The sequence below is a fragment of the Pleurodeles waltl genome, chromosome 11 (assembly GCF_031143425.1).
Source record: "Pleurodeles waltl isolate 20211129_DDA chromosome 11, aPleWal1.hap1.20221129, whole genome shotgun sequence".
NCBI classification, from domain to species: domain Eukaryota; kingdom Metazoa; phylum Chordata; class Amphibia; order Caudata; family Salamandridae; genus Pleurodeles; species Pleurodeles waltl.
Genome location: NC_090450.1, coordinates 971,895,536 through 971,919,976, shown reverse-complemented (window position 1 = coordinate 971,919,976; position 24,441 = coordinate 971,895,536). Strand labels below are relative to the sequence as shown.

The following is a 24,441-nucleotide window of genomic DNA, read 5'->3' as shown; positions in this document are numbered from 1 at the left end:
AAATCCTCCATCTTGCAGATGGAGGATTCCCCCAATAGGGTTAGGATTGTGACCCCCTCCCCTTGGGAGGAGGCACAAAGAGGGTGTACCCACCCTCAGGGCTAGTAGCCATTGGCTACTAACCCCCCAGACCTAAACACGCCCTTAAATTTAGTATTTAAGGGCTACCCTGAACCCTAGAAAATTAGATTCCTGCAACTACAAGAAGAAGGACTGCCCAGCTGAAAACCCCTGCAGCGGAAGACCAGAAGACGACAACTGCCTTGGCTCCAGAAACTCACCGGCCTGTCTCCTGCCTTCCAAAGATCCTGCTCCAGCGACGCCTTCCAAAGGGACCAGCGACCTCGACATCCTCTGAGGACTGCCCCTGCTTCGAAAAGACAAGAAACTCCCGAGGACAGCGGACCTGCTCCAAGAAAAGCTGCAACTTTGTTTCCAGCAACTTTAAAGAACCCTGCAAGCTCCCCGCAAGAAGCGTGAGACTTGCAACACTGCACCCGGCGACCCCGACTCGGCTGGTGGCGATCCAACACCTCAGGAGGGACCCCAGGACTACTCTGATACTGTGAGTACCAAAACCTGTCCCCCCTGAGCCCCCACAGCGCCGCCTGCAGAGGGAATCCCGAGGCTTCCCCTGACCGCGACTCTTTGAACCTAAAGTCCCGACGCCTGGGAGAGACCCTGCACCCGCAGCCCCCAGGACCTGAAGGACCGGACTTTCACTGGAGAAGTGACCCCCAGGAGTCCCTCTCCCTTGCCCAAGTGGAGGTTTCCCCGAGGAATCCCCCCCTTGCCTGCCTGCAGCGCTGAAGAGATCCCGAGATCTCTCATAGACTAACATTGAAAACCCGACGCTTGTTTCTACACTGCACCCGGCCGCCCCCGCGCTGATGAGGGTGAAATTTCTGTGTGGACTTGTGTCCCCCCCGGTGCCCTACAAAACCCCCCTGGTCTGCCCTCCGAAGACGCGGGTACTTACCTGCAAGCAGACCGGAACCGGGGCACCCCCTTCTCTCCATTCTAGCCTATGTGTTTTGGGCACCACTTTGAACTCTGCACCTGACCGGCCCTGAGCTGCTGGTGTGGTGACTTTGGGGTTGCTCTGAACCCCCAACGGTGGGCTACCTTGGACCAAGAACTAAGCCCTGTAAGTGTCTTACTTACCTGGTTAACCTAACAAATACTTACCTCCCCTAGGAACTGTGAAAATTGCACTAAGTGTCCACTTTTAAAACAGCTATTTGTGAATAACTTGAAAAGTATACATGCAATTTTGATGATTTGAAGTTCCTAAAGTACTTACCTGCAATACCTTTCGAATGAGATATTACATGTAGAATTTGAACCTGTGGTTCTTAATATAAACTAAGAAAAGATATTTTTCTATATAAAAACCTATTGGCTGGATTTGTCTCTGAGTGTGTGTACCTCATTTATTGTCTATGTGTATGTACAACAAATGCTTAACACTACTCCTTGGATAAGCCTACTGCTCGACCACACTACCACAAAATAGAGCATTAGTATTATCTATTTTTACCACTATTTTACCTCTAAGGGGAACCCTTGGACTCTGTGCATGCTATTCCTTACTTTGAAATAGCACATACAGAGCCAACTTCCTACATTGGTGGATCAGCGGTGGGGTACAAGACTTTGCATTTGCTGGACTACTCAGCCAATACCTGATCACACGACAAATTCCAAAATTGTCATTAGAAATTGATTTTTGCAATTTGAAAAGTTTTCTAAATTTTTAAAAGACCTGCTAGGGCCTTGTGTTAGATCCTGTTTAGCATTTCTTTTAGAGTTTAAAAGTTTGTAAAAGTTTGAATTAGATTCTAGAACCAGTTGTAGATTCTTAAAAAGTATTCCAACTTTTAGAAGCAAAATGTCTAGCACAGATGTGACTGTGGTGGAACTCGACACCACACCTTACCTCCATCTTAAGATGAGGGAGCTAAGGTCACTCTGTAAAATAAAGAAAATAACAATGGGCCCCAAACCTACCAAAATACAGCTCCAGGAGCTTTTGGCAGAGTTTGAAAAGGCCAACCCCTCTGAGGGTGGCAACTCAGAGGAAGAGGATAGTGACTTGGAGGAAAATTCCCCCCTACCAATCCTATCTAGGGAGAACAGGGTCCCTCAAACCCTGACTCCAAAAATAATAGTCAGAGATGCTGGTTCCCTCACAGGAGAGACCAACACCTCTGAAATCACTGAGGATAGCCCCAGTGAAGAGGACATCCAGTTAGCCAGGATGGCCAAAAGATTGGCTTTGGAAAGACAGATCCTAGCCATAGAAAGGGAAAGACAAGAGATGGGCCTAGGACCCATCAATGGTGGCAGCAATATAAATAGGGTCAGAGATTCTCCTGACATGTTAAAAATCCCCAAAGGGATTGTGACAAAATTTGAAGATGGTGATGACATCACCAAGTGGTTCACAGCTTTTGAGAGGGCTTGTGTAACCAGAAAAGTGAACAGATCTCACTGGGGTGCTCTCCTTTGGGAAATGTTCACTGGAAAGTGTAGGGATAGACTCCTCACACTCTCTGGAAAAGATGCAGAATCTTATGACCTCATGAAGGGTACCCTGATTGAGGGCTTTGGATTCTCCACTGAGGAGTACAGGATTAGGTTCAGGGGGGCTCAAAAATCCTCGAGCCAGACCTGGGTTGACTTTGTTGACTACTCAGTGAAAACACTAGATGGTTGGATTCAAGGCAGTGGTGTAAGTAATTATGATGGGCTGTACAATTTATTTGTGAAAGAACACCTGTTAAGTAATTGTTTCAATGATAAACTGCATCAGCATCTGGTAGACCTAGGACCAATTTCTCCCCAAGAATTGGGAAAGAAGGCGGACCATTGGGTCAAGACAAGGGTGTCCAAGACTTCAACAGGGGGTGACCAAAAGAAAGGGGTCACAAAGACTCCCCAGCAGAAGGGTGATGAGACAACCAAAACTAAAAATAGTAAAGAGTCTTCTACAGGCCCCCAAAAACCTGCACAGGAGGGTGGGCCCAGAGCCTCTTCACAAAACAATGGGTACAAGGGTAAAAACTTTGATCCCAAAAAGGCCTGGTGTCATAGCTGTAAACAGCATGGACACCAAACTGGAGACAAGGCCTGTCCCAAGAAAGGTTCCACTCCAAACTCCCATCCAGGTAACACTGGTATGGCTAGTCTCCAAGTGGGATCAACAGTGTGCCCAGAGCAAATCAGGGTCCACACTGAAGCTACTCTAGTTTCTGAGGGTGGGGTGGATTTAGCCACACTAGCTGTCTGGCTGCCTAACATGCAAAAATACAGACAGCAACTCTTAATTAATGGGACTAGAATAGAGGGCCTGAGGGATACAGGTGCCAGTGTCACCATGGTGACAGAGAAACTGGTTTCCCCTGGCCAATACCTGACTGGAAAAACTTACACAGTCACCAACGCTGACAATCAGAGAAAAGTACATCCCATGGCAATGGTTACTTTAGAATGGGGAGGGGTCAATGGCCTGAAACAGGTGGTGGTCTCCTCAAATATCCCAGTGGACTGTCTGCTTGGAAATGACCTGGAGTCCTCAGCATGGGCTGAGGTAGAACTAAAAACCCATGCAGCAATGCTGGGTATCCCTGAACTGGTGTGTGTGAAAACAAGAGCACAGTGCAAGGCACAGGGTGAACAAGTAGAGCTGGAGTCTGGAAGAATGGCCCAGCCTACCAAGAGAACAGGAAAGTCAGCTGGGAAACCAACTGCAACACAGCAAAAGAAAGGGAACCTCTCTTCTCAGGAAGAAGTTCTGCCCTCTGAGGGAACTGAGCCTTTGGAGCTTGAACCTTATCAGGTTGAGCTCTTAGGCCCAGGGGGACCCTCAAGGGAGGAGCTGTGTAAGGGACAAGAAACCTGTCCCTCTCTTGAAGGCCTTAGGCAGCAAGCTGCTGAAGAGTCCAAAGGCAAGAAAAATGGAACGCATAGGGTCTATTGGGAAGATGGACTCCTGTACACTGAGGCCAGAGACCCCAAACCTGGTGCCACTAGGAGAGTGGTAGTGCCTCAGCTGTTCAGAGAGTTCATCCTAACATTGGCCCATGACATTCCCCTTGCTGGGCATTTGGGACAAACCAAGACGTGGGAGAGGTTAGTCAACCACTTCTACTGGCCCAATATGTCCACCATGGTTAAGGAGTTTTGCCTCTCCTGCCCCACCTGTCAAGCCAGTGGTAAGACAGGTGGGCATCCAAAGGCCCCCCTCATTCCACTTCCAGTGGTGGGGGTGCCCTTTGAAAGAGTGGGTGTGGACATAGTTGGTCCACTAGAACCTCCCACAGCCTCAGGGAATATGTATATCCTGGTAGTAGTGGATCATGCTACCAGGTATCCTGAAGCTATTCCCCTTAGGTCGACTACTGCCCCTGCAGTAGCCAAGGCCCTCATTGGTATCTTTACCAGAGTGGGTTTCCCTAAGGAGGTGGTGTCTGACAGAGGTACCAACTTCATGTCAGCATACCTAAAGCACATGTGGAATGAGTGTGGAGTGACTTATAAATTCACTACACCTTACCATCCACAAACTAATGGCTTAGTTGAGAGATTCAACAAGACATTAAAGGGCATGATCATGGGGCTCCCAGAAAAACTCAAAAGGAGATGGGATGTCCTCCTGCCATGTCTGCTTTTCGCTTACAGGGAGGTACCACAGAAGGGAGTAGGGTTCTCACCCTTTGAACTTCTGTTTGGTCATCCTGTAAGGGGACCACTTGCCCTTGTTAAAGAAGGCTGGGAGAGACCTCTCCATGAGCCTAAACAGGACATAGTGGACTATGTACTTGGCCTTCGCTCTAGAATGGCAGAGTACATGGAAAAGGCAACCAAAAACCTTGAGGCCAGCCAACAACTCCAGAAGTTTTGGTATGACCAAAAGGCTGCACTGGTTGAGTTCCAACCAGGGCAGAAAGTCTGGGTTCTGGAGCCTGTGGCTCCCAGGGCACTCCAGGACAAATGGAGTGGCCCTTACCCAGTACTAGAAAGGAAGAGTCAGGTCACCTACCTGGTAGACCTGGGCACAAGCAGGAGCCCCAAGAGGGTGATCCATGTGAACCGCCTTAAGCTCTTCCATGACAGGGCTGATGTGAATCTGTTGATGGTAACAGATGAGGATCAGGAGGCAGAGAGTGAACCTCTCCCTGATCTTCTATCATCAGACCCAAGAGATGGCACAGTAGATGGAGTGATCTACTCAGACACCCTCTCTGGCCAACAGCAAGCTGATTGTAGGAGAGTCCTACAACAGTTTCCTGAACTCTTCTCCTTAACCCCTGGTCAGACACACCTGTGTACCCATGATGTGGACACAGGAGACAGCATGCCTGTCAAGAACAAAATCTTTAGACAATCTGACCATGTTAAGGAAAGCATCAAGGTGGAAGTCCACAAGATGCTGGAATTGGGAGTAATTGAGCGCTCTGACAGCCCCTGGGCTAGCCCAGTGGTCTTAGTCCCCAAACCTCACACCAAAGATGGAAAGAAAGAGATGAGGTTTTGTGTGGACTACAGAGGGCTCAATTCTGTCACCAAGACAGATGCTCATCCAATTCCAAGAGCTGATGAGCTCATAGACAAATTAGGTGCTGCCAAATTCTTAAGTACCTTTGACTTGACAGCAGGGTACTGGCAAATAAAAATGGCACCTGGAGCAAAAGAGAAAACAGCATTCTCCACACCTGATGGGCATTATCAGTTTACTGTTATGCCCTTTGGTTTAAAGAATGCCCCTGCCACCTTCCAAAGGTTGGTGAATCAAGTCCTTGCTGGCTTGGAGTCCTTTAGCACAGCTTATCTTGATGATATTGCTGTCTTTAGCTCCACCTGGCAGGATCACCTGGTCCACCTGAAGAAGGTTTTGAAGGCTCTGCAATCTGCAGGCCTCTCTATCAAGGCATCCAAATGCCAGATAGGGCAGGGAACTGTGGTTTACTTGGGACACCTTGTAGGTGGAGGCCAAGTTCAGCCACTCCAACCCAAGATCCAGACTATTCTGGACTGGGTAGCTCCAAAAACCCAGACTCAAGTCAGGGCATTCCTTGGCTTGACTGGGTATTACAGGAGGTTTGTGAAGGGATATGGATCCATTGTGACAGCCCTCACTGAACTCACCTCCAAGAAAATGCCCAAGAAAGTGAACTGGACGGTAGAATGCCAACAGGCCTTTGACACCCTGAAACAGGCAATGTGCTCAGCACCAGTTCTAAAAGCTCCAGATTATTCTAAGCAGTTCATTGTGCAGACTGATGCCTCTGAACATGGGATAGGGGCAGTTTTGTCCCAAACAAATGATGATGGCCTTGACCAGCCTGTTGCTTTCATTAGCAGGAGGTTACTCCCCAGGGAGCAGCGTTGGAGTGCCATTGAGAGGGAGGCCTTTGCTGTGGTTTGGTCCCTGAAGAAGCTGAGACCATACCTCTTTGGGACTCACTTCCTAGTTCAAACTGACCACAGACCTCTCAAATGGCTGATGCAAATGAAAGGTGAAAATCCTAAACTGTTGAGGTGGTCCATCTCCCTACAGGGAATGGACTTTATAGTGGAACACAGACCTGGGACTGCCCATGCCAATGCAGATGGCCTTTCCAGGTTCTTCCACTTAGAAAATGAAGACTCTCTTGGGAAAGGTTAGTCTCATCCTCTTTCGTTTGGGGGGGGGTTGTGTAAGGAAATGCCTCCTTGGCATGGTTGCCCCCTGACTTTTTGCCTTTGCTGATGCTATGTTTACAATTGAAAGTGTGCTGAGGCCTGCTAACCAGGCCCCAGCACCAGTGTTCTTTCCCTAACCTGTACTTTTGTATCCACAATTGGCAGACCCTGGCATCCAGATAAGTCCCTTGTAACTGGTACTTCTAGTACCAAGGGCCCTGATGCCAAGGAAGGTCTCTAAGGGCTGCAGCATGTCTTATGCCACCCTGGAGACCTCTCACTCAGCACAGACACACTGCTTGCCAGCTTGTGTGTGCTAGTGAGGACAAAACGAGTAAGTCGACATGGCACTCCCCTCAGGGTGCCATGCCAGCCTCTCACTGCCTATGCAGTATAGGTAAGCCACCCCTCTAGCAGGCCTTACAGCCCTAAGGCAGGGTGCACTATACCATAGGTGAGGGTACCAGTGCATGAGCATGGTACCCCGACAGTGTCTAAACAAAACCTTAGACATTGTAAGTGCAGGGTAGCCATAAGAGTATATGGTCTGGGAGTCTGTCCAGCACGAACTCCACAGCACCATAATGGCTACACTGAAAACTGGGAAGTTTGGTATCAAACTTCTCAGCACAATAAATGCACACTGATGCCAGTGTACATTTTATTGTAAAATACACCCCAGAGGGCACCTTAGAGGTGCCCCCTGAAACTTAACCGACTATCTGTGTAGGCTGACTAGTTTTAGCAGCCTGCCACAAACCGAGACATGTTGCTGGCCCCATGGGGAGAGTGCCTTTGTCACTCTGAGGCCAGTAACAAAGCCTGCACTGGGTGGAGATGCTAACACCTCCCCCAGGCAGGAATTGTCACACCTGGCGGTGAGCCTCAAAGGCTCACCTCCTTTGTGCCAACCCAGCAGGACACTCCAGCTAGTGGAGTTGCCCGCCCCCTCCGGCCAGGCCCCACTTTTGGCGGCAAGGCCGGAGAAAATAATGAGAAAAACAAGGAGGAGTCACTGGCCAGTCAGGACAGCCCCTAAGGTGTCCTGAGCTGAAGTGACTCTAACTTTTAGAAATCCTCCATCTTGCAGATGGAGGATTCCCCCAATAGGGTTAGGATTGTGACCCCCTCCCCTTGGGAGGAGGCACAAAGAGGGTGTACCCACCCTCAGGGCTAGTAGCCATTGGCTACTAACCCCCCAGACCTAAACACGCCCTTAAATTTAGTATTTAAGGGCTACCCTGAACCCTAGAAAATTAGATTCCTGCAACTACAAGAAGAAGGACTGCCCAGCTGAAAACCCCTGCAGCGGAAGACCAGAAGACGACAACTGCCTTGGCTCCAGAAACTCACCGGCCTGTCTCCTGCCTTCCAAAGATCCTGCTCCAGCGACGCCTTCCAAAGGGACCAGCGACCTCGACATCCTCTGAGGACTGCCCCTGCTTCGAAAAGACAAGAAACTCCAGAGGACAGCGGACCTGCTCCAAGAAAAGCTGCAACTTTGTTTCCAGCAACTTTAAAGAACCCTGCAAGCTCCCCGCAAGAAGCGTGAGACTTGCAACACTGCACCCGGCGACCCCGACTCGGCTGGTGGCGATCCAACACCTCAGGAGGGACCCCAGGACTACTCTGATACTGTGAGTACCAAAACCTGTCCCCCCTGAGCCCCCACAGCGCCGCCTGCAGAGGGAATCCCGAGGCTTCCCCTGACCGCGACTCTTTGAACTTAAAGTCCCGACGCCTGGGAGAGACCCTGCACCCGCAGCCCCCAGGACCTGAAGGACCGGACTTTCACTGGAGAAGTGACCCCCAGGAGTCCCTCTCCCTTGCCCAAGTGGAGGTTTCCCCGAGGAATCCCCCCCTTGCCTGCCTGCAGCGCTGAAGAGATCCCGAGATCTCTCATAGACTAACATTGAAAACCCGACGCTTGTTTCTACACTGCACCCGGCCGCCCCCGCGCTGCTGAGGGTGAAATTTCTGTGTGGACTTGTGTCCCCCCCGGTGCCCTACAAAACCCCCCTGGTCTGCCCTCCGAAGACGCGGGTACTTACCTGCAAGCAGACCGGAACCGGGGCACCCCCTTCTCTCCATTCTAGCCTATGTGTTTTGGGCACCACTTTGAACTCTGCACCTGACCGGCCCTGAGCTGCTGGTGTGGTGACTTTGGGGTTGCTCTGAACCCCCAACGGTGGGCTACCTTGGACCAAGAACTAAGCCCTGTAAGTGTCTTACTTACCTGGTTAACCTAACAAATACTTACCTCCCCTAGGAACTGTGAAAATTGCACTAAGTGTCCACTTTTAAAACAGCTATTTGTGAATAACTTGAAAAGTATACATGCAATTTTGATGATTTGAAGTTCCTAAAGTACTTACCTGCAATACCTTTCGAATGAGATATTACATGTAGAATTTGAACCTGTGGTTCTTAATATAAACTAAGAAAAGATATTTTTCTATATAAAAACCTATTGGCTGGATTTGTCTCTGAGTGTGTGTACCTCATTTATTGTCTATGTGTATGTACAACAAATGCTTAACACTACTCCTTGGATAAGCCTACTGCTCGACCACACTACCACAAAATAGAGCATTAGTATTATCTATTTTTACCACTATTTTACCTCTAAGGGGAACCCTTGGACTCTGTGCATGCTATTCCTTACTTTGAAATAGCACATACAGAGCCAACTTCCTACAACGACTACCAGCAACATTGTAGCGCCTCATCCTGCCGGCTTTCTCGACTGTTTCCTGGTGGTGCATGCTCTGAGGGCTGTCTGCCTTCACCCTGCACTGGAAGCCAAGAAGAAATCTCCTGTGGGTCGACTGAATCTTCCCCCTGCTAACGCAGGCACCAAAAGACTGCATCACTGGTCCTCTGGGTCCCCTCTCATCCTGACGAGCGTGGTCCCTGGAACACAGGAGCTAGATCCAAGTGACCCCCACAGTCCAGTGATCCTTCAGTCCAAGTTTGGTGGAGGTGAGTCCTTACCTCCCCACACTAGACTGCAAACCTGTGTACTGCGTGATTTGCAGCTGCTCTGGCTTCTGTGCACTTCTCCAAGGATTCCTTTGTGCACAGCCTAGCCTGGGTCTCCAGCACTCCGTCCTGCAGTGCTCAACCCTCTGAGTTGGACTCCGACGTCGTGGGACCCTCCTTTTGTGACTCCGGTCACACCAATCTTCTAAGTGCCTGCTCCGGTACTTCTACGGGTGCTGCCTGCTTCTATGGGGGCTCTCTGAGTTGCTGAGCGTCCCCTCTGTCTCCTCCTCCAAGGGGCAACATCCTGGTCCTTCCTGGTCCCCAGCAGCACCCAAAAACCTCAACCGCGACCCTTGCAGCTAGCAAGGCTTGTTTGTGGTACTTCTGCGTGGAAACACATCTGCAACATCCAGCACGCCGTGGGACATCTTCCTTCCAAAGGAGAAGTTCCTAGCCCTTTTCGTTGTTGCAGAATCTTTGGCTTCTTCCACCCGGAGGCAGCCCTCTTGCACCTTCATCCGGGGTTTCCTGGGCTCCTGCCCCTCCTGGACACTATCACAACTCTTGGACTTGATCCCCTTGCCTTGCAGGTCCTCAGGTCCAGGAATCCCTCTTCAGTGCTTTGCTGGTGTTTGTGGTTCTTGCAGAATCCCCCTATCACAACTATTGTGTCCTTTTGGGGTAGTAGGGGAACTTTACTCCTACTTTTCAGGGTCTTGGGGTGGGGTATCTTGGACACCCTGACTGTTTTCTTACAGTCCCAGCGTTCCTCTACAAGCTCCCATAGGTCTGGGGTCCATTCATGATTCGCATTCCACTTTTGGAGTATATGGTTTGTGTTGCCCCTAGACCTATGTTCACCTATTGCATCCTATTGTGATTCTACATTGTTTGCACTACTTTTCTAACTGTTACTTACCTGTTTTGGGTTTGTGTACATATGACTTGTGTCTATTACTTACCTTCTAACTGTGGGTACTCACTGAGATACTTTTTGCATATTGTCATAAAAATAAACTACCTTTATTTTTAGTAACTCTGAGTATTGGGTTTTCCTATGATATTGTGCTATATGATATACGTGGTATAGTAGGAGCTTTGCATGTCTCCTAGTTCAGCCTAAGCTGCTTTGCCATAGATACCTTCTATCAGCCTAAGCTGCTAGAAACACCTCTATTCTACTAATAAGTGATAACTGGACCTGGCACAAGGTGTAAGTACCACAAGGTACCCACTATAAGCCAGGCCAGCCTCCTACAATACCTCACCCCAAGACCCTGAAAAGTAGGAGTAAAGTTACTCTAGTAACCCAGAAAGACAGTATAGTTGTTATAGGGGATTCTGCAAGAACCACAACTGCTACCAAAGCACTGAAGACGGATTCCTGGACCTGAGGACCTGTAAAAGAAGGGGACCAAGTCCAAGAGTCATGCAAGTGTCCAGGGGGGGCAGGAGCCCACTAAACCCCGGATGAAGGTGCAAAAGGGCTGTCTCCGGGTGGAAGAAGCCGAAGATTCTGCAACAACGGATGGTGCCAGGACTTCCCCTTTGGTGAGAAGATGTCCCACGGCGTGCTGGAGGTTGCAAAAGTATTTCCACGCAGAAATACAGCAAACAAGCCTTGCTAGCTGCAAGAGTTGCAGTTGAGGATTTTAGGTGCTGCTGGAGCCCAGGAAGGACCAGGATGTCGCCCCTTGGAGGAGGGGACAGAGGGGGTGCTCAGCAACTTAGAGAGCCCCCACAGAAGCAGGCAGCACCCGCAGAAGTACCGGAAAAGGCAACTAGAAGACCTGAGGACAGCGGTCGACTCAGAGTCACAAAGGAGGGTCCCACGACGTCAGAGTCCAACTCAGCAAGTTGGGCAATGCAGGATGGAGTGCTGGGGACCCAGGCTAGGCTGTGCACAAAGGAAGTTCTGGAAAAGGGCCCAGAAGCTGGAGCAGCTGCAAATCACGCAGTACACAGGTTTGCTGTCTGGCGTGGTGAGGCAGGGACTTACCTCCACCAAATTTGGACAGAAGGGCCACTGGACTGTGGGAGACACTTGGACCCAGCTCCTGTGTTCCAGGGACCACACTCGTCAGGATGAGAGGTGACCCAGAGGACTGGTGTTGCAGAAGTTTGGTGCCTGCGTTGGCAGGGGGAAGATTCCGTCGACCTACAGGAGATTTCTTCTTGGCTTCCAGTGCAGGGTGAACGCAGACAGCCCTCAGAGCATGCACCACCAGGAAACAGTTGAGAAAGCCGGCAGGATGAGGCGCTACAATGTTGCTGGTAGTTGTCTTGCTTCTTTGTTGCGGTTTTGCAGGCGTCCTGTAGCAGTCAGCAGTCGATCCTTGGCAGAAGTTGAAGAGGGAAGTGCAGAGGAACTCTGGTGAGCTCTTGCATTTGTTATCTGAGGAATAGCCCAGAGGAGAGACCCTATCTAGCCAGAAAAGGAGGTTTGGCTACTGAGAAAGGAGGCTTGGCTACTGAAAGAGGTAAGCACCTATCAGGAGGGGTCTCTGACGTCACCTGCTGGCACTGGCCACTCAGAGCTGTCCATTGTGCCCCAACACTTCTGAATCCAAGATGGCAGAGGTCTGGGACACACTGGAGGAGCTCTGGGCACCTCCTCTGGGAGGTGCTGGTCAGGGGAGTGGTCACTCCCCTTTCCTTTGTCCAGTTTTGCGCCAGAGCAGGGCTGGGGTATCCCTGAACCAGTGTAGACTGGCTTATGCAGAGATGGGCACCATCTGTGCCCATCAAAGCATTTCCAGAGGCTGGGGGAGGCTACTCCTCCCCAGCCCTTCACGCCTATTTCCAAAGGGAGAGGGTGTAACACCCTCTCTCAGAGGAAATCCTTTGTTCTGCCTTCCTGGGAGTGGGCTGCCCAGGCCCCAGCGGGGCTGAAACCTGTCTGAGGGGCTGGCAGCAGCTGCAGTGGAGACCCCGGAAAGGCAGTTTGGCAGTACCCGAGTTCTGTGCTAGAGACCTGGGGATGCATGGAATTGTCCCCCCAATACCAGAATGTTATTGGGGGGACAATTCCATGATCCTAGACATGTTACATGGCTATGCTCGGAGTGACCATTTTGACACTACATATAGGTAGTGACCTATATGTAGTGCACGCGTGTAATGGTGTTCCCGCACTCACAAAGTCTGGGGAATTTGCCCTGAACGATGTGGGAGCACCTTGGCTAGTGCCAGGGTGCCCACACACTAAGTAACTTGGCACCTAACCTTCACCAAGTGAGGGTTAGACATATAGGTGACTTATAAGTTACTTATGTGCAGTGAAAATGGCTGGGAAATAACGTGGATGTTATTTCACTCAGGCTGTAGTGGCAGTCCTGTGTAAGAATTGTCTGAGATTGGCAAAAGTAATGCTGCAGCCCATAGGGATCTCCTGGAACCCCAATACCCTGGGTACCTAGGTACCATATACAAGAGAATTATAAGGGTGTTCCAGTGTGTCAATGAGAATTGGTAAAATTAGTCACTAGCCTGCAGTGACAATTTTAAAGCAAAGAGAGAGCATAAACACTGAGGTTCTGGTCAGCAGAGCCTCAGTGATACAGTTAGGCACCACACAGGGAACACATATAGGCCACAAACCTATGAGCACTGGGGTCCTGGTTAGCAGGATCCCAGTCACACATATCAAACACATTGGCAACATAGGGTTTTCACTATGAGCACTGGGCCCTGGCTAGCAGGATCCCAGCGAGACAGTAAAAACACCCTGACATATACTCAAAAACAGGCCAAAAGTGGGGGTAACAAGGCTAGAAAGAGGCTACCTTCCTACAGTTTTCTTTTTTTACCGCACCTTGAAACTGGATTGTTTCTGGTTATTGACTTTGCATTATAAGTAGTGCAATATAATACCTCTGTGTAACAGTAAGGCACTGAAAAGAACTGCCTTGGGTGAGGGGGAAGTTAAATACTGAAAGGGCATATTTACAAGCCCCTAGCACCTCCTTGCGCCTCTTTGCGCCGCCCTAGCATCACTTTTTTTTTACACTAAGGCGGCATCAAGAAGGCCGTTTCCCCACGCCAGTTTTGCAAAGTGGTCCAAAGCAAGCATTGCACCACTTTGTAACCCCTTGCGCCACATTATGCCTGTGCCAGACATAATGTATGCAAGGGGGTGTTCCCTCGTTAGGAGGTCCAGAAAAATGGCACAGTGAAATTTACAAGATTTCACTACACCATTTTTTCGATCATTTTTAACGCCTGCCCAAGGCAGGCCTTAAAGTGCTGCTCCCATTGTTTTAAATGTGCTTCCCCACCTATTGCTGGACTAGTGCCATCATTTTTGGTGTTAGTCGACCAATGTGCCACAATAGCATCAAAAAGTTTGGCGCTATTGTGCTAACGTGTGCCATGGTGCGCTTTATTCTAAATACGGCACTACAATGCTGACGCTAGGGGGCGCAAGAAAAGTGGCGCATCATAGCTGATGTGCCACTTTCTTGTAAACATGCCCCAAAGGGTCAAGCAGGCCATAACCAGTAGGTCCCAGTGGATGTGAATGGGTGGAGCTGGTATTCCCAAGTGGGGCCGAATAGGGGGAGTAGTGTGTATTGACTGGAAGTTTAGATTCATGTCAGATGCAGCCAGACAGCATTTCCGGATGATGCCTGCCATCGCAAAGCATCCTTCACCCATAAGGGGCGCATATGTTGTTTTTAATCCCTTGACCTCGCAGGCGCTGTGCCATCGCTAATCACCTACTGGCATGGTTTGGTACTGCAGAGGGCCCTGTAGAACCTTTGATCACATTGCATTTGCAAAAAAGCCAATTAAACAGCTCAAAAGAGGTTTTGCGTCTGGTGCAATTTAAATGGTAGGGTTCAGTGTCAGCTCTTGACTGTGGCTTCCAGACAACATCCATCAGAACATCTCTGCCTTACTGGAGGGTGATTCACGTGCACCCCAACAGCAAATGAGAACTCTGATCACTGCACCATCATTGTTTGTGAGGACCATGGACCTTGTGATGCAGTCCTTTGCTGCAGAGTGTACATGGACTGTGAAGGCATCAGCACTGTGCTCCATCACATTGCAAGGCCAGGCAGAGGCAGTGTCAGCCTTCCAAGGTCTTGCACTCTTCCCAAGAGAAGAGCCTGGCACCTGCTCATTAGCACCTATATGTAGCACCTGTTCATTAGCACCTATCTGTAGCACCTGGCATTAGCACCTATCTCTAGCACCTGGCATTAGCACATATCTCTAGTACCTGGCATTAGCATCTATCTATAGCACCTGGCATTAGCACCTATCTCTAGTACCTGGTATTAGCATCTATCTCTAGCACCTGGCATTAGCACCTATCTCTAGCACCTGGCATATCTCTAGCACCTGGCATTAGCATCTATCTGTAACACCTGGCATTAGCACCTATCTGTAGCACCTGGCATTAGCACCTATCTCTAGTACCTGGCATTAGCACCTATCTGTAGCACCTGGCATTAGCACCTATCTCTAGTACCTGGCATTAGTATCTATCTCTTGCACCTGGCATTAGCACCTACCTCTAGCACCCGGCATATCTCTAGCACCTGGCATTAGCATCTACCTGTAACACCTGGCATTAGCATCTATCTCTAGCACCTGATATTAGCAGCTATCTCTATCACCTGGCATATCTCTAGCACCTGGCATTAGCACCTATCTCTAGCACCTGGCATTAGCATCTATCTCTAGAACCTGGCATTAGCACCTATCTCTAGCACCTGGCATATCTTTAGCACCTGGGATTAGCACCTATCTCTAGCACCTGGCATTAGCACCTACCTCCAGTACCTGGCATAGCTCTAGCACCTGGCATTACCCCCTGTCTCTAGCACCTGGCATTAGCACCTATCTCTAGCACCTGGCATTACCACCTATCTCTAGCACCTGGCATATCTCTAGCACCTGGCATTAGCACCTATCTCTAGCACCTGGCATTACCACCTATCTGTAGCACCTGGCATTAGCACCTTTTTCTAGCACCTGGCATTACCACCTATCTGTAGCACCTGGCATATCTCGAGCACCTGGCATTACCACCTATCTCTAGCACCTGGCATATCTCTAGCACCTGGCATTAGCACCTATCTCTAGCACCTGGCATTGCCACCTATCTGTAGCACCTGGCATTAGCACCTTTTTCTAGCACCTAGCATTACCACCTATCTCTAGCACCTGGCATATCTCTAGCACCTGGCATTAGCACCTATCTGTAGATTTTTACCTGCCACAGGTTTCCTGTTCTATTCACTTGTACTGAGAATCAGTGCATAAATGTAGCACCAAAATGTATGGATTTTAACATTGCGTTGCTCCGAATGACCAGGAGGTGAAGGTCTGGTCTGTTGATTTGGCTTATTGCCTTTACTTGTGGCTATTTTTGCATTAAAATGTGTTAGTCTTCTGTGCACTACCCTGAGTGTCTGTTTTCTTTTACAACCTCAGTGTCAAAACAAGTTTTAAAAAGAGAATAGGGCCTTTATTTGCAGGTAGGTAGCCAGCAATTAAAACACAATAGTCAGAGAAAATCAGAAGATATGGGCAAGTTAGAGCACCAAAAGTTATAACAGGTCCCATGCATGAGGCGATATATTTTCATTTTTATTCAATGCAATTGCACTCGCGTCAACTTGGGAACTAGAACTAAAGAACTTCTTGATATCTGCTATATGCAACAAAAAAAAATGTTCTACGGGACAAATGCATTCACCAACTGCTTATACTGCTAAAATTCAGTTTTCATGTTTTTTAAATGGTTAGTCCAAACACTCACCATAAAACAAAGGCGGTCTCATCCAAAAAAGTCACTGATGCAGTTCATGGTCTCCAGAGTCCAAAATCCAAATTTGGATCAACTTGAATTGCGCCTAAGCCATAGGGTATCAAGGTGCATCAAATTAGTCATCTGTATCTCAAAATGGAAAGATTGTTAAACTCTTGTTGAAATGTCTAGAGTCAGCAATCATTTTTAATCACTTGGGGAGTGTCTTCCACGCTTTTGGTCCAAGTGTTGACAGAGCTTTCCCTTCCATTGAACTTCCCACTTGACAATATTGAGATGGGCACACACCTGGTGGCATACCATCCTAGTGCCGGAGTCCAGTGCAAAGGCCCACAGTTATGCAAACCTGCATGCCTAAAGACAGATCATCTAATGTTGACCATAGCTATCACATGGGCCAATGCCAGCTCATAGTTCTGACTTTTATGCAATGTATTTAAAAGAATCTCACTCACGCGAAGTCGAGATCACAATATAGCCAAAACTGTATATAATAGTTGCATTGTTTAGCTACAGCATTACGTTTTTTTGCAAACCATCTGAATTTGTGACACATCATTCTGGAAGGAAGAGTAGAGAAGACTTAACTTGCTGGTTAAATGTGGTGGTTACACCAACATAAGCTCTTTCATGTTGGTCTTCAAAGTCAGCGCGTTTTCCTCTACCCACTTTCAAATCAAATTAAATCAGTATTCACAGTCAATGGTGACAGGGAATCCACTCAGTACTGCCCCAGCAGGACATCTTTTTCTGTTTTTGATTCTTTTGATGTCTATTGTATCTTAGGAGCACATAAACATAATGTTATGTTTGTTATGTTACAGGGGTTTTGTAGAGTGCAGTGATTACTAGTTAAATGGCATCTGTAGCAGGTTGTGTTCTCCTGGGCGGAGTCATGTCTGCAAGGGTGGGTTTACCCGGTGGGGAGTCTCCGTGGGGGCATTCAACCTTCCCTTAGTGTGAGCAAGTGTGAGCGTGGTAGATGAAAGATGAGGGGTTTCCCTAGAATGATGTTTCATAAGGGAAGTGACAGATGGTACAACCCTCCTGCTTAACCCAAGTAAGCCAGAGGTGTGGCATGGGTATGTATCAGTGCCTTCTTAACCCAAGTAAGCCATAGGTATGGCATTGGTATGTCCCTCTGCCACCTTAACCCAAGTAAGTCAAGGGTATGTCCCTGTGCCTTCTTAGCCCAGGTAAGCCATAGGTACAGCATGGGTATGTGTCAGTGCCTTCTTAACCCAAGTAGGCCAGAGGTATGGCATGGGTATGTCCCTGTGCCTTCGTGTCCCTTAGTTTTTCTCTGTCCCAGGAGCCGTCTCTGAGCTTCTCTTCCCACAAGGCTCCCTCTTCACTGTCTTCCAGTCACCTGGGAGCCTTGATGCTAAACACCCCGCAGATCCGTGGGATGGACTGATGGATGGTTCGTTGTAGAGAAAACGACAGGAGAGGTAGGCATATATGAGACACCTTACAGCACGCATCAGTGCAGATATCAGGGGAGCAGGGCATAGATTTGCTGTCTGCAACCAGTGGCGCTGTCTGCACTGAGTGAGGTGTAGCCATGCTGTTTGTAAGAAGTGAAGGGTAGCTCTGCTGTCTGAACTGACCAAAAGATTAGTCAGCTGAGCGGGAGGTTGCTTTGTCCAATGAGAAGGATAGCTCTGCTGTGTGTGGCAAGAGAGGGGCAGCTGTGCTGATGGTGGCAACTAAGGCCTGGTTGTCATGGCTGAGTCAGGTAAGAGACGGGTCTGTTTCTTGGACTGGGCAAGATTTGGGTCTGCTGCCAGGGGGTAGTGATCATCTGGACTATTGTTAGTGTCACTGGAAGGGTGGCAGTATCTTCCTTGGCTCGGGGCTGGCAATCAGCACCCTGTCCAGGAGGACAGCACGGGCAGGGAGAACTTGCTGCTCCAAGTCACTAGCAGAAACATTTACCTTCAGGCACAGGCAGCCTTCCCTGCTCAATAATCGATACATTCATCTGTGAAACCCGGGGTTGTGGGGAGAGACGAAATGATGGAGAGCCAGGGAGTGCCAGGCGCTCATTTGCCTAAACAGCTTGGACTCCTGGGGGGTCTGGAGGGGGTGGCACCAGGGTTTGAGACACAGGTTGTCGTCCGATTGTTAACAGACAGACCCTGGCAGTCTTTGACCCCTGGGGAGGAGGGTCTAGGCTGAAGACCTCCATCCTTGAACCCAGGCAGCCGGGGTGGTGGCTCCAGTCAGCTGGCGGTTGTCTCGTCTTGGCACATGTTGAGAGGGCACATGTTGAGAGGGCACATGTTGAGAGGGCACATGGTGTACAGTTCTGATTGTTCCACTCCAGGATTTCTGAGAGACAACAGATGCAAGTGACAACCTGCCTCCAGATGCCAGCGGTTGGACCACGAACACAGTCACACAGGCAGATGTGTTGGACCATGTACACAGTCACACAGGCAGATGTGTTGGACCATGTACACAGTCACACAGGCAGATGTGTTGGACCATGTACACAGTCACAAAGGCAGATGTGTTGGACCACGAACACAGTCACACAGGCAGATGTGTTGGACCACGTACACAGTCACACAGGCAGATGTGTTGGACCACGTACACAGTCACACAGGCAGATGTGTTGGACCACGTACACAGTCACACAGGCAGATGTGTTGGACCACGTACACAGTCACACAGGCAGATGTGTTGGACCATGTACACAGTCACACAGGCAGATGTGTTGGACCATGTACACAGTCACACAGGCAGACTTACATGCACACATCCCTTACCTCACGCCTGGGCTTCTCTCTTGCGGCTAATACTCCCCGAACAGCTGCGCTCACGTCTCATTCCATGAGGCGCCTGAGAGGTAAGAGAAGCAGCGAGACAGAGGCAGGGGTCCATCCCTCAAAATCTACCTGTTGTGAATGCTTTCTGCAGGGGGTCTCACAGTCTCAGAGTATCCACTGAATACAGTGCCTGCTCCAGATATCACTCAAATCTGAACTTTGGAGTTAGGGTTAGCCTTGATTTAGATAGCTCTCGAATCCAAAAATGGTTCCAATGATTGTGGGCTCAGGGTGACCGCCCTCATCCAAATGGATCAGACCGAGAGCCAGGAATGTAAAGATAGCCTACCTCCCAGTGCTACTGGGTCAAAGGAAGGGGCGACACTTGCACCTAAGAACACAGCATGACTTCAAGGCGGCGCAGGGTCACCTACTTGACCGCAACAGGTGACCTCAGAGCTGTACCACCCAGACCCAGATGATGTTGAATATGGTTCTTCTCTTGGCAGGGTAGGGCGAGGGGAATCTCATGGCTTCAGGGTGATCTAGGTCAACTGATCCTTCACGTACATTGTGCAATGAGCTGGCTCTTGTGCATGTCTTCCTGGGATCAGGTTGGCTTTTCTCCTGACCATATACATAAAGATATGACTCCTTTCCCCACTGAGATCGTGCAGAATAATTATGTAAGTGGACTGGAAAGGTCTTTAAATGCAGAAAGTATGTAGACCAAGTTATCTGGAACCCCACAGAGTACAGATATAGCGCCCAGCGCCTCTGGGCTGGTAAGCACTGCAACCACTGACACTCTATCTATGGCCTGCAGTGGATGGACAATTGCCTCTAAATGAGGGTTCTGATGGCACTGGTGATAAGGTAATAGTATGGAGCACTTCCCCTGGGTCTGCATGGTTGTCTAGCTCACTGGGGGGAAAACATAGTACTAATAAGAAACTGACGGGACAGCTTTTTAAAATGTTTCTCTCAGCATGGCGGATCTACGAAAATTATAGCAGATCCTTCGCCTGCCCCTCAGGCAGCCAATCAGCCAGCCAGTTGCCCTATCTGTATTTTTTGGGGTGGCACATGGTCTCTTGACAGAGCCATCATTTGTGGGTGGTACTCACACAGCTCCATCATTTAGTCCAATATGGTGTGGTGGCAACTCAACATAAATGGTAACAGGGCAGCCGCCCAATCTAGGACGATTGGTCCGCCACCATATCTGGCAAAGTTAAGACAGTAAGGGAGTGCCATAGAAAGTGTGACAGACTGTCATGAACAAGTAAGTGTACTGTTCTCTAAAATACTGGGAAACCTGTTTCACCTTGCTCTGAAGACTGGATTTCTGGGTGTTGGCGATGTACCACCATTCTGTGCATACTTGTACAAGGCTTCACTCCCAAAAGCGTTTTGGAGTGTAAATATGACGTTAACAACCTGAGATATCTTCCACATCAGCGATCCACAAAAGGACAAAGTAAGCCTAAAACTATTACTACTGTGTAACTGACCGCTAGGACTATGTAAAATTATGCAATAATTAATTCTACTCAAGGGTGGAGAGTGGGCAGATCAAGCCGTAGTTTACATTTAAATTGGAGTTTGTGGGCTGACACAATCCCCTCTCTGGCCCTTTCATACCCTGAAATAGTTGGAGATGCGCTCTAGCAAAGGACAGGTGTAAATCTCCTTCTAGGGTTGGAAGAGGAATTTACACCCCCAAACCTCACAGGGATGTATGACAGGGGATTTCTACATGGGCTAAAATATTTTCCTGTGGACTAAAAACAAAGGACAAAAAGTATGTGGGATTACACAGTTTTGCGCTGGGATCAGTGCTTAATTTGTGCTTGTTGTTTCCAGTGCTGAGCACCGGCACTTATTTGTGAGGGCCGGAGCTTATTCTTATGCCTCAAGCATTTGCTGCGAGCAAAACACACATATGGGAAAGACGGAAGAAGGAAAAACTAAAAAGCGTCATAAAGGGAGAAAGTAGAAAGTTGCAGGATAAACTGAAGAGGCAGGGGTGGCCGTGAATGGATTGAAGAGGCCCGAGATGGCTTCAGGATTACGCTGCCTCAGTATTCAGTGCCGGCAGATTTAATTACAGCAGTCTCGTGTTTAAGAGAAGGGCTTTAAGCACCGGCACCTCTTTATTTACAAATTAAGCACTGGCTGGGATTTACTTGTATCTAGGGCACAAGTTTGCATTGAGGAAGTACGAACTACTGCACGTCACATGACCGGAACTGAGCCTCGTTCAGCGTTCTAGACGTTCTGCTTAGAATGTTTGTAAATAACAGAAAGTAGTCAGTATGCATCCTTTTGCGGAAGCACTCACAAGTGCAGATTTACGACAGTTTATTGAGGGTTCAGGGGCCACATGTATCATTTTAATAAATTGCAATTACCTATTTGAGATTCCCTGCGAATCGCAATTGGGTAATCTCTATTCTAATGTATGAAACTCATGGAGTTTCATTTTGCGTTTCCTAATGGGTCGCAAAGCGACCTACCTCATTATTATTCATGAGGTTGGTCGCAATTTGCGACCCACTGGGAAACGCTAAAATCACAGGGATGGTGGCCTGCTGGGGACAGCAGACCACCATGCCTGTGATTGCTTTTAAAGTAATCTTTTTTTAATGCAGCCTGTTTTCGTTAAATGAAAACATAATGCGTTTAAAAAAGAAAAATGAAAAGTGTTCTTTTCAGTTTTTCAGAGTAGCCAGTGGTCCGTGGGACCACTGTTTCCTGTTAAAACATTTTTTTGCATGCATTCACAAAGGGGAAGGGGTCCCTTGGGGACCCCTTCCCTTTTGCCTATTGGTGACCACATACTTGAAGTAGGTGGTAAAATGCGAATGTTTTGCAACTGCATTTTGGTCACAAAACATTCCTACATACTGCTGCGATTCGGTATTAGGAAGGGAAGCCCTTGACACGCCTCTTCCTAATACCGAATCGGTATGTAGTCACAATTCCAATTTGCAATTCGGCAATAAGTTATAGAATCGCAAATTGGAATTCATACATATCAAAACGCATTTTTGCGGTCGCTGCAAAAATGCATGAAACATCTCGCTCCAGACCCCTATGCCCACAGCTTGTGACAGAAATTCCACCATCCTTCCTGGCACGCATGACTTTCTGCCAATTTTCACCACCAAATGCCACGTTGGTGGTAAAACTCAAAAGGCGGCAGTGTTTTCGTGGACAGTGCAGTGGAGTGTTTACATGCACCACAATGGTGGCCAGAAATCCCCCCGGCAAAACTCAAATTCAGCCTGTAACCATTATTTTCAGTTGAGCGGCCTTATTTGAGACAGTATATCTGTTCCATGAATAGTAGAGGGTAGATTGCAGTTTCAGGGTGGGCGGTACATCCTGGATGGTAAAGGCGCTAACATATGATTTCACACTACATACATACTCCGAACATGCTGCACTCCCTGTCCTGTGCTGTTATATAGTTACAGGCAGCTCTTAATCAATACTTACTGGAGTGCTTTGCAACAGGAGGAGCAGTAACAACACACTCTGGAGAAGACAACCTCCTGCAGTGGGGTGCAGCCGCGGACATACAGGAGCGGCGTGAGTGCAGCATTGATTCTTGGAAGGGTCACCACAATGTTGGTGGCACTGTTGGTCTCGGTGCGGCACTTGATAGGCATGAAATTACATATAATGACTCGCAAGAATACTGGGGACCAGAGGAAGAGGAAGCTAGCCGCAACCACGATAATGAGATACAAGGAGCTGCGCTTGGCCTCCCTCTCTGGTGTTGGGGGGTCCCTCTCCAGTTGATACTTGGCGATGAGGAATAGGCGAATGTTTAGACCCAACATGATGACAAGTGCGATAAAGTTCATCACCAGCGTCCCAATTGACTGGGTGTGGGCGGCAGTGCTTGTGGACAAGAGGTTCTGGGCGACTAATGTCAGAAAGGAGAGGGCCCAGAGGGAGGTGAGGACCACCAGAGTCTTCTGTAGAGTCATCCTCTGGAGGTAGCGGATGGGTGAGGTCACAGCGTGGTACCGATCTGCCTGAGCAGCTATGACCACCAGGTAGGAGAGTCCCAGGAAAGTGGGAGAGAAGTAATAAATGTCATTTTTTTTAGGAAATCCTTCGTGGACATCGAAGATGCCTACATAGTACCAGGTGGCCCCAGTGAAAAAGTCGCTGATGCACGTGCTCATCATGTAGAGGAACCTGTTTTCCTTCCGCAATGACCGGGTCATTGCGATGCACAGGAAGACCCCGAGGTTCAGCAACACAATGATGGTGGCCAAGCAGACATGAAACAGTATCAGCAAGATGTTGCCAAAGCTATCGGGGTTGACGGCCAAGGGCACCATCTCTGGCCCTTACGATTGTTGCTTCAGGGTTCTGCAATGTCTTGCAGTCTTTTCAGCATTTATATGCTGTAACTGCTTTTATCCCAGTTGGCCCTAAGTATACAATTAAGCAGAAGGTTTGATGAGCAGCTCTTTTGACAAGCCCTTAATTAGAGCCTCTTAACCGGAGTGTACCTCCAACTCACAAAGGGATTTGCGGCTGAGCTTCTCAACATGCATTCAGAGATGCTGTGCAGTGGTCCTTGGTGACAAGAAGCATCTTCGCATGTCCTGGTGAAAACTAATTAACTACCAAACAACAAAGACTGTTTGCTTTAATGTGGGTTGTCTTCAGGCTGTATCTTGTGGTGTTCATAAAGTTCATGGTGGACGTGTAAGAGTAGCCTTTACTGGGTTCCTGGAGTTGATCTAATGAACAGTTGCCTGATAAAATCTGGTGATTGTTGGTTGACCATGCTTTTTTGGGATAAAATTGTAAAGAGAACAGAACTGTTTGAGCTCGGGGAGGAGGAACAAATAAAACTTGGCTATCTCTTAGATTTTGAATGGCTATCAAGAGAACTTGCTTCATGTCGAGGACGAGGCCATCCTCTTGGAAATACATTTTCCAGGGATGTTCCTAGCTGTCAATCCACTTGAATACTTAGGGGCATCGGTCCAGATGTGTCACTTTTCTTGCGTGCCCCTACCGCCATCTAATGACACCATGGCTGCACCATATTTACAATATGGTGCACTATGGCGGTCCTAAGGCCAATAATCTCAAAGTTTTGATGCTATTGTGGCGCTTTGCTGCACTAGCGTCAAGAATGTTGATGATAGTGCAGCAAAGCACAGGGAGACCCATTGA

The 24,441-nt window shown here is 48.6% G+C and overlaps 1 protein-coding gene across 1 annotated transcript in view; it reads right to left on the bottom strand.

The window, feature by feature from the left end:
• The window catches only part of LOC138265183 (neuropeptide S receptor-like), a 53,916-nt gene extending 30,325 nt beyond the window's left edge, over positions 1-23,591 (bottom strand). Inside the window, exon 1 of the mRNA XM_069212725.1 lies at positions 22,819-23,591. Within this exon, the coding sequence (XP_069068826.1) occupies positions 22,819-23,591 (773 nt within the window). The remainder of the gene's footprint in view (positions 1-22,818) is intronic.
• Between the last annotated feature and the right edge of the window lie 850 nt (positions 23,592-24,441).